Source organism: Aythya fuligula, chromosome 3, assembly GCF_009819795.1.
Source record: "Aythya fuligula isolate bAytFul2 chromosome 3, bAytFul2.pri, whole genome shotgun sequence".
In the NCBI taxonomy this organism is placed as follows: domain Eukaryota; kingdom Metazoa; phylum Chordata; class Aves; order Anseriformes; family Anatidae; genus Aythya; species Aythya fuligula.
In genome coordinates, this window is record NC_045561.1 from 51,192,878 (window position 1) to 51,203,925 (window position 11,048).

The 11,048-nt window shown below is 40.3% G+C and overlaps 1 protein-coding gene across 2 annotated transcripts in view; it reads left to right on the forward strand.

The window, feature by feature from the left end:
• PCMT1 (protein-L-isoaspartate (D-aspartate) O-methyltransferase) overlaps nucleotides 1-8,614 on the forward strand; it is a 33,725-nt gene extending 25,111 nt beyond the window's left edge. For both annotated transcript variants that reach the window (XM_032185820.1, XM_032185821.1), the window contains exon 8: nucleotides 6,411-8,614. In XM_032185820.1, coding sequence (XP_032041711.1) covers nucleotides 6,411-6,423 — 13 coding nt within the window. In that variant the 3' untranslated portion in view covers nucleotides 6,424-8,614. The remainder of the gene's footprint in view (nucleotides 1-6,410) is intronic.
• The last annotated feature ends 2,434 nt before the right edge of the window (nucleotides 8,615-11,048 follow it).

The following is an 11,048-nucleotide window of genomic DNA, read 5'->3' on the forward strand; positions in this document are numbered from 1 at the left end:
GAAGAAAAATATTGCATGGGTTGCACTTTGTCTCTTTTGGACTCGTGTTTTCTTTAGTCTTGGAGTGTTGAAGTGTTTTTTTTTTTCTTTTTAAACACAGTATTTTCTAAATTTGAACTTCCCTTTTAGTGAACTTCTTATAAGCAGCTTGCTAAATAATTAGGTTGAAGTGTAAAATACTACTTCAGAATAAGTATTGTCACGTCCTATAAGTTAGTGGTAATTTTCTGTTCATTTCTTATTTTTCTGAGATGTCACAAATGAAGAGAAATGTGTGTAAAATCCTTAAGGGGCAATATAGATAATCTTCCTAGCACTTTTCCTTCAGCCTCCAAGTAGCAGAAAGTGGAGAAGCTAATCCCTTCTTTCATAAAGTATAAATGCAGTTGAGTAGTGTTTAGAAAATGTCCTCGAACATGTTAATAAGTCTTTCGCCTGCCTTTGGGGACACATTTGTGTTCTGCAACACAGCAAACTCTGAAGGCCTTTCTAGAGGTAGTAAACCTTCCAATCTGCTGATTTGAACGGCCACTAACACAGACGTAGCACAGCTGTCAGCTTAAACCATACTAGGCATTGGTATGGAAATGAACAAAGCCGCAGTCCTGTTCTGATTCCTGCCAGAAAATGCTTGTGAATGTACTGGCTGTTTTAATGGTGTGCATAGATCTGTGTTAAGCTCTGAAAACAGCTTTTGAGCTTTATATCTTTTTTTTTTCTGGATACCCTGGAGGGTAGCTTGTTTTGGTTCTGTGAACATTTAAAGTTATCAAAATGTCCATAGAAAAGAACAAATAAAGCAGTTGATATTACTGCTGCTTATTGAAACCTCACTTCAGTGTTGGATTCCTGCATAGTGACCATGTACAATTTACTTCTAGAACACCTTTAATGAGTTACTGCTTAGTTCAGAGCTTGTGAAGCATGCTTGCTATTCAGATGTTTTGTAGGTTATGTAGTTAATACTTTGTCCTTCAATATTGCCAATATTCTCTGTGTGGTACTCAGGGACTTCCTGCCACAGCATAAGGCTCTGGAAGTCTTGCTTTGTGGTCATTTTCATCCTCTGGCAAATGTGGCAGACTTTATTCAGATCTGGAATCTGTGCTTTAAAAAATAATGTTCTTCTTGAGCCTTCTTTTTTTCCAAAGTTTGAAAACATTTTTCTGCCTTTCCATCTGACATAATTATAGTAACAGTTATTATTTATAGCAGCAATATGTGTTTTTACAAATAGTGTTTATTGAAGTGGAAGGAGTGGTTATCCCAAGCTGCTAGTGATGGCAGTGTAGTGTATTTAGGAGCAGAAGTCTAAGGTCTTTGCGTTTCACCTGTGCAGTTTTGTACTGTTTTCTCTACCAGTGAAGGAAGAGGTAATACATTCTTTGGACTTTCTTCAGTCATGAGTAAGGTTTTGGTGTGTTTATCCTTCATTTTCCTTCCCCCCAGATTTTCTTACAAGTTTCTGATCTGTTCTGAAATACTTAAACTTTGTTTTATTAATTTAAGTAGAATATATATTGGTGTTATCAGAAAGGATAAGCTTAACCTGAAGTATGACCTTGATCACTACAGTGGCATAGAGACCATTTCTTCCTATGTACATTTAATTTGCTTCAGAACTGGAGGTCTCTGTTAAAGGCCATCTCCGAAGTCCACTTCTTGTAATGCCTTTTTGTTGTTAAATTGTCCCTTTGTCTGAAGAAAACTCTCATTCCCTTTCTAAGGATAACTGCCACTGTATTGCAGACTTTACAGGAGGTGGTTACCTCTGTCTCGTTGTTGTAGTTATTTTTCTCTATCAGTGTGTCCAAAGTGTATGGCCAGCCAAGTGCTGCTAAGGGAACTCCTATTTATCATTCAGTATTTGCTATCTGTGCTGCCATCAGAGGTAATAGATGTATTCTTTTCTGGACTTCTTAGATTCAAGTTTATCTTTCCTAAACTGTTGGAGACCTGTGAGTGGAGATCAGTAAGAGACTCTTCTGAAAGAGCCTATTTAGGTTTCTTTGTAATAAAGATCTGTTAGTATACAAGAGGCTCAGTGGCTGTAAATACAAAATTAATTGGATTTGAATGGTCATTGTGCTTACCTTCATTCTCTTAGTTAACATCACATTAAGCAAGTTCACTCCTAACACAGGGAGCTGTTTCGTTGTGTTCTGAACATCATGTTTGCTGTTCTTTCACAAAATAGTCTAAAATTGGCCACTAAAATGGCTGATATTGTCCTAGGCTAGAAGACCTTCCATTTGTCATGAAAGAAACCACTTGAAGAGAGAAAGCGACTTTGGCCATGCTCATATTGGAGTAATTTGGAGAGAGAGCTCTTACTAGGCCTGCAGGTGCTGTTTGCAGAGCAGCACCACAGCAGCTGAGACTGTTGCCAGCCAGTACTAGGGATATAAGAAATCATTACTCCTGTGTTTTTTCTCCTGCTTAGGGTAACTTAAATGTGATTTCTCAGACTCTACGTGTTTGTTTTTTTTCTCTGAAAGCATTTGAAAACAATTAATTGGGTCAAATGGACCATACTCAAGTTAATTATAAATTCATATTTGATTAAATCCAAAAAACAAAATACCAGGATAACTTTTCTGAGCAAAAACTACAGTGACTAAATTGGGACTGGTACTGAATGCCACATTCTTCACATTCATCGTTAAGCACCTTTTTGGAAAAAGTTATTCAATAGGAAATATTTTTAAAGGTTTTTGCTGAGAAACCCTTATTAAATGTTTCAACCTGATGATCTGGTTGGCTAAATTCAATTGAAATTAGAAGCAGTTGATTGCCCTTAGTTCCTTAGACTATGTAGACTAATGGTTGTGGCTAAAGTTTTTATTTTATCTCTGTAAAAGGAACCTGAAATTAATATATGATAAATTTTAAAATTGATTTATTATGCAAAAAAAAAAAAGGCATATGTTGACACTGGTATAAAAGGTTGCAGAGAAAATTTCTTTGTTATTTCAACCTATTCTCTGTTTGAGATTGATCATAGCATATAATAAATACTTCGTAACAGCATATTTCCAGATGAAAATGCTACAGGTGTAAATGTTGGTCTATTTAAATATGGAAAAATAATTGGCTGCTGAAACATTGGTGCTATACTGACTTTGAGTGTAGCCAAATATAGATACTAGAAACTAGATACTAGAAATACAGTATCATTAATGACAGCATATATTTAATAGATGAAAAATACGTAAAAGGGAAAAATTAGTGTTCAATGATAAAAATGAAGTGGATCAAAGACAATGAGTTACAGACTTCAGATAAGTTTATGTATTTGTTCAAATACTACATTTGAATGTCTTCTAACACAGAGGTTGGAGACGTATCACAATATGTTGTTATTTACACGTTTCCCAAACTTCTGTTACTACTAACTGTTGATATTTTTGATCTTTTTTTTTCCGTAATGAACCGTGGCATTTACCTGAATATCTACATATCAGATTTTTCTGAGACTCTTAGTTTCCTACTGGATATTCCCAATGGGAAATGCAAAGTACTCTTGTGTATATACTCCCCCTGCTTGCAAGTCACTTTTTAAAGCTTTTTAAAAATTGTTTTTAGAGTAGCATTTTTGAGCTGATGACTTCTGAAATTTTGCATCGAGTTTAGAAAACAGCTTTGCCTGAATTTACAGCACTAAGCAAGAGACTCTCTTGCTAGAATTCCAAGGGGCTAAGAAGGACTACTGTGATGACACAAAGCCTAAATATACATGTAGCTTACTAAGCAGGAGCTGGTAAGCAGATTGGAAGGATCGCATAAATGAAGGTGGAGGGAAATTACATGAGCTGTGTAAGAATTGTAGCCAACAGTCCTGGCCTGTTGGGAGGGGAGGAAAAAACACAAACTGATCAGAAGATCTTTCCTATGGCTCTGGAAGACAATGGGTTATTTCCACCAAGGAAATAGTGGTTGTCTTTTAAGTCTCTTTTTAAGTTTTTCAGCTGCATAGGTCTTTTGCCACTGGGAGGGTCAGCTAGTAAATATTTTGTCATGTAACAGTGAGGATGCTGCTGAAGCCTGATAAATTTCGTAGCTCGGTAGCTTCTCATCTATACAGCTGACGTTACGATCAGTCAGTGCTGTATTGCAATGCATATTCAAGTCTGCTAGCTGTCTGCATTAGGTGGAAAGCTGAGAAGTGTTACCTGCCTGAAGATCTAAAACTTTAGATTTTTAAAACATATGTATATAATCCAGTAGTACACATAGGAGCGGTTTCTCACAGCAGTAGAAAATAAACACTGCATAATTTTAACACGTACATCATGGATTGTTTCGGGCTGACATGCTGTTAGACTCAGAAGCAGTGAAGACTGAGGGAAAAGTCTTGAGGGAAGCTGATCCCTCTAATGCAGTGATGTTTGAATAAACAATGTGAAAAAATCTCTGTTTTGAAAGTGACAACTGAGATATACATGTACTTAACTGTTTTGTCAGCAGTAGCTGAAAGCAATGTGAAATACCAACAGTTAAACACTGGCGTGTTAGTACACTCACTTGGATTCTAAGTACAAATACCATTTTGTCAAAGAAAAAAACGTCAAATGCATTGAGTTAGCTAACAGCATGTAGAAACCTTGCCAAAATTTGTTGATGGGTGGAGTTACCATGTTTAATAGTTCCAGAGTAAATACAGATTTTTTTCTTATGCTTCTGATTTGTTAAGGGTCTAGCTTGGGTGTAAAGGATTAAGAATTGTTTGTCACAGTAAAAGACCAGGCATTTACAAAGCTGTGAGAGTATATGGTGTAGGATTCAGGATGCAAACCACATCAGCAATTAGGCATATGAGGCTGAGCCAGCAATAACAGTAGTTGCTATTCACGTGCACTGATGGGTGATGCAGCTCCTGGAAGCATTAAGGAAGAATGAAGTAAGTGGCCAAATTCACCTGCACTACATTTTAAACTGAGTATCAGATGTTCATTTATTTTCATCTGTTTCATCTGTAAACAAGTAACTCTTCCCTGAAGCAGGCAAATAGGGAGAGCTTCCAAACATTTGGCTACAAACAGATTTTTCTTTCCCTTTGCCAAGATTTTTTTTCCCTTTTGCTTTTTTCTCTAACTTCTGCAACACTGAATCTCTACTATTAGTACCTCCCTACTAAAAGGCAGTGCAAAGTGCAAAGAATGCAAATATTTATGACTAACAAACCCGAAGGTTTGTGTTCCAGCTGCCACCGCTAGAGCTAGTCTCTCAGGCACTACCTGCAACAACCTTTTGGTTGCTTTTAAAGCCGCGCGCATGCTGCCATTCCGTGCTGTGTGAACTCAGAAGGATAACGCCTTCGGGAACTTGAAGCTTTTGCTTGTGTGCATGTGGCACTGCATCTTTGTGGTTAGTTTGCATGATATACCAGCTGGAAACGCTAGCAGGGATTGAGCCAGCAATCACATTAGTGAAGTTTTTCTTAATTCAGACAGTGTTTGCTTTGGCTGATGAGGGTGATGCACCTACCGAAAGAAAAACTGGAGCAATTCTTTGTTGGTTTATAGATTGCTTGTGCCTCATGGGAGGAGAGGAAGGGGGAAAGAAAAAAAAAAAAGCAAACACTTCTGTTTGAATTTTCATTCATATTCACAGCTTTCAGATTTGATGGACATTTGGTATTAAAGTTATTGCTTTAGCAATATTTAAACAAATCGCTAATACATGATAATTTCACTGCTGGAATATGGGTTCTATAGATTTCCTGTTCCAATGTGTTTTAAGTGATGGGTAGGAAAAAAAGCCTGCATTTTCTAGAGTCCTCACAGTGATTTAGAGAGGCTTCTCGATGCATCCTTTCCCCTGCCTGAACCTCCTTTTGCTGTAACAGCCCCTCACTCCCCCTTTCCAGAACGTAGCCCTGATTTAGCATACAGGTCCTTCAGGAGCTCCTTCAGGAGCTGGTAGAGTTCCTCTGCTAAATGAATGAAATGGTGCAGACTTCATGGCGTGAAAGCGTTCCTAGCTTTCTGGAGAGACTGTAGCTGAGGTTAAACTTTGGCAGCTACTGAGCATGTGTTTTTGCCAATGCTCTGTCTAGTAAGCTGGCTCAGCTTCTTGCCAGCAGGTAGCCAGCAGTTTGGATGATAAATGGCTGTGTAACCTTACAAAGTTACTGGTTTTGGTGGCATGGGGGATGTTCATTTAGGTAAATGAGCCATTAAATGTGAAAGAGAGGAGGGACCCATATTTCACAGCGCATCACATAATGATCATACAAATCAATATGGGATTGCTGTTGCTTTTCCTTTTTAATTGAATGCTTGATGAGATCTCTGAAGTTTTGCTCATGTGTGTGAACGCGTAAATGTATTCTGATACAGTATCAAAACTTATCAGGTATGCTTTCCAGAGGGAGAAGAATCATAACTGCGTGTGTTTTCTTTCTGCAGGGATGAATTGTAAAAGCTACATCATCTTGACCCAAACATAGTGTTACAGTGGACTGCTCATCTCCAGTTCTAAAAGCTTTTTGAAACCAACAGCATTGCAGCTTGTTTTGGACTTCGTTATACTGTTGTTATCAGCATGGAAAAGCGTGGTGTTTGTTTTATTTTCTTAGATGCTCAAGGCAAATCTGATAAAGACATGGTGGAAAGTTTTATGTGGGCACTGTTTTATTTAACATGCCTTTATTTTACTTTCATCTGTTGAAAGTGGATTTCTGCAGAGCTGCAGATGAAGACCTATAGCTTGTGAACTCTAATTTTGATGGGGGTACTTGAACACTCACTTCTCTTGGCTCCTGTGTCCCTTGGTAAAACTGCTTCTGTGCACCTTATGACACTACATAGGTAATATCAGGTTTTCTGTGTTCCGATGTCTGCTAGATGCTACTAAAAGGAGATGAACTTCCTTTTTAAGCTTTTGACATGGTGTCATAGACTAGCATGTAGTAGATACAATCAGCTGCTTTACTACCTTAAAACCAGGCATTTGTAAATATTAAACTTCAAGACATCAGAGGTGGCCACTCTTACTAAATATTGCTGTTGGGCGTGAGACATTGTTTTCCCTTCCCTTCTCCATTAACTAATGGAGTCTTGAAACTCTGGTTTGTTTTGTAGCTGGCTGCTGATACAATGCACCTAAATTCAAGTCCAGAAATAATGATGTGAACTTCATCCCAGTCACTGATGTAAAAGCAGCAAGGAGGTTGTGCTTGTGTGGAGGATTAGGGTCAGCATGTGGTAGGCAATACAGATCTTTAGGTTCTTTAAAAATAGGAAATGAAAAAAAAAATAAAAAATGAATGTTTAGTTAGTCCTAAGTGAAAGTTGCTTTTGACAAAGCCACCTGCTGTAGTAACGTTCTCCTTTTTCTGTGGGCACCCAGGAAGAAATCTGGGTTTTTAGGGAGCGAACTCTTTATTGTTATACAATGAAAATGTGACACATTCAGGAGGAGTAACATCTCCTGATAGAGATGCAATTGTTCCATTTTCATATAGAAGAATAGTTGGAAGGCTATAAACTTTTTTTTTTTTTTTTGCCCCACGTTTTCTGTTTGGGTATGGTAAAATGACAGCAGGCAAATACAAAGCAGTACAGTAAATTGAGCTGCTTTGGGAAAGTGGGGAAGTGTGTCTGAGCCTTCTTGCTCGGATCTGCACAACCAGAAAATAAGGTAAACAGCATGTTCTTGTTCTTTTTTAATGATAAAAAGGATTATAAAATAAAATAACTATATAAAAGCAACCTATAGTGATCACTGCAAAACGCATTTGGCTGTTCATGGTGGAACAGCAATATCTCTGTGACAGGTTGAATCACTGAAAGGTTAAAATTCAAAGGCCTCTGAATACGGAAGAGGTAACATCTTAAATAAAACATCTCAAATAACCTTCCTTCGAAGGTCAGCTCAATCCCATTCCTCTGGGAACGCTAGGTATCGAGTCACGTAGATGTGTGGAAGTTACCGTACCACCTCCTGACCTGCGTGCAGCCTGGGAGCACACACACAAGGATTAATCTGACAAAGGAATTAATACAGCCTGTATTCTAGGAAATACAATTCAGAAAAAAATACTTGCGTCTGACAAATTTGTACTAACCCACAATCAACTGTGAATCTAGTTCTTGGTGTTGAAGTGAAATATCTTAAACGATGCATGCTAATGTTCAGCCTTTGGTCACTGTTTCATTCAACTTGAGTTCAGCTTTACTTACATCTTCTCACTAAGTTGATCAGTCAAACGAGAGATTAAGAGCTCAACTGTATCCAAATTCTCGTCTCTGGGCACAGCGTGACAAGCTAGCCTAGCTTGGAAGAGGTGACAAAGCTGAGACCTGGCAACAGCTTTTTGGGGAGAACCACTTCAGGAGGTGCAAGGCTGCGGGGACCAAGGCGGCCAGGAGCGGGGCGCCCGTTCCACGGGAGGGGTTGCGGTGGTCGAGGTGCTCGGGCAGAGGAGCACCCAGGAGCAGCGTTTAGGCATCGGGGAACCAAGACCCCTCCGTGACGGAGCAATGGTTCTGAAGGGAAGCTTCTCGGAGGACAAGTGGACATGCGGAAGATTTGAAGAGCTTGAATAAATGCTGTGTGAACTGTCTGAATTGCTACTTTGCCAAATAAAACAAATTGAGAGGAAGCTGTATTTAGGTGTCTGAATATTTATTACTATTTTTTTTTGCCTTTACAGATCTTAACATGTCCGAAAAGCAAGCAAGCATGTATAAAAAAAAAATCTGAATGACCAGAAACGTTTGTCCATTTTCTGTTAATTAACGTACTGCAGGATATTACAGCAATTACCAAGCCTGGTAATGCTGTTTGGGATGTAAGTGGAATTTCACCGTGATCTTTGGAATTTCCTCTGGTGGATGTTGGCGTGTTTTGGGGAGTGGCCTGAATGAGTCCTGTGTGTGGTGTTAGTTCTGCCTGTCCTCGGGGCCTCAGGACAGCTAGCTGGGCCTGCCGGTTGTAGGGGTAAAGACCTTTTTTTTTTCCTTTTTCCTTTTCCAGACCTTCCAGAGATGCAGGGATGCCTCACTAGATTGGTTTTGGTTACAGGTGGTTTTAAGGACTGGGGAGGGAGAACAGTTTGGCTGGGGTGGTGGCAGTCCCGGATCCAGGTATTACCAGTGGAAAGCCTCCAGAGGCCGAGCAGGGGAACCAAGGGCCATATGGTTTCCAGTCAAACCAGCTGGCTAACTAGGGAACAGAAACCACTGCATGATTTTTGGAGGGAAGCTAATGCATGCAGGGTGCAGGTTGGCCCTGCTGGCAGAGGCCCCCTGGGTGGTTCCTGAGGCGTTTTGTGGTCAGCGAGCTCCAAGCAGGCAATAACGCGATGGTCGACAGCCGCGGGCTCCCTGTGGCAGGCCCTGGAGCAAGCTGGCGGCAGTTCCTGTGACAGGGTGGCAAGCTCCAGGGGTTTTGACACCTGTAAGGCCCTCTCACACCCTTTGCCTTTTCTGTCACTGAGATGTACTTGTGTGCCCTGAGTGCTTCCAGAAAGTTCTGGGCTTTTGTGCCTCAGCTGGCTCTGAGGAAATCAGCTTGGGGTAAAACTTGGCCCTACACAGCCAGAAATGCTATAAACTTTCCTCCCTGCCCTGTTTGCCTCCTGTACTTCATCCCTGCCAGGTGGAAGCTGTGTGTGCAGCACCACGGCCTAACGCTGCAGCTCCTGTGCTCCTGCCCTCTTGGCAGGGTGTTACTGAGGCTGCTGAGACACCCCTCAGACCATGCTCAGGAGTTACAAACCCCATTTCTTTAAGTTAATGAAATTAAAGGACATGGCTACTGCTGAAATGTGGGTGTAGGACCTCCAGCTACCCATTGAAAACTGAAAGCTTCTGTGGCGGGCAATGGAGGGAGCTCCCTTGTCTCATCGCACCAAACGTGGAAACGTGAATGCCTTAATCCCCTGCCTTTTAAACAGCTCTGTGGTGGGAACAGATTAGTTTCATGAAGATTGTTGGCTGTTTCTCTGAGATCTCACTTTCATCTTTTAATGTGTCTTTGTAGTCCAGCCATGTTCACCCCGCGCTTCCGAGGAACTGACCTGCTGCATGTTCTTGAAAGCATTCCCTGAAGTTTCCGAGAAGCTGAAGTCCCATTTTCAGCCGCATTTAGGCATATGTTTGCATCTTACTTCTTTATTATGAACAGATTAAGTGTCTTGTGTAGTGTGTTCTGCCAAATCCACTTTTTTTTTTTTTTCTCTGTAGTGAAGGAAGGACATCTGAGGTGAATCAGTAACTTTTGTTTCAGATGCCTTTTGGACCAAAAGGGCGGTCTCAAAGGCCTCTGTTTAGGGAAATGTGTGGTTCATGAAGCATCTGCTTCATGACTGTAATTCCCTGATAGAGCTCAGGAGAAACTCATCACCCTAGCCATGGCATCACCCAAAGGACAGTAGTTTCTTGGGCATGAAATTAGCCTTTAGGGATGTTTTCCTCACGGTCCCTACCTCTCACTGTACTGCCTACTTCCCAGTTCTTTCCAGTCCTATGCAGAGTCAAGTCTCCTGCTCCCCCTTTATATCTCTGTTGTTCAGTCATTTGTTTTGAATTTAAATACCATAAATGTATCTCTTTTGTGTGTTAGGGGATGGTAGTTGTGAAGAACTATGGTAAAAGTTCTTGTTCTGTCATCTTTAGGATAGGATTGTATGTTTTAAACCATATAAAAGCTCATTTCTGCTTTTTTTTTCTGTAGATTCAGTTCAGTGCTCCCAGTGTTTGTGTTTCAGGGGTCCAGCATTCAGTGCTCTGCAAGTGGTTCTGTTGTATTGCACGTGTGCTTGTAGCCTTGCATTCTTGCTTCCCAATTTAAGTAACTACTAGTTGAAAAATATTTAGCAAAGGTACTTCTACACATTACATATTCCCCCACCTCAGTTAAGCTAATTGCTTTGTGACTTTTTTTTTGGTCCGTATGTCCATCAGCTCTTTGAATCCTTTTTTTTTTTTTTTTTTTCCCCTGTGCTTTTACTCTTTTAGCTTTTGCCAGCAGAGACTGAAAAATCGTGTTCCTGATGCTCGTGACAGCAGCAGCAAGCTCAGACCTTTGTGCTGTGTGGC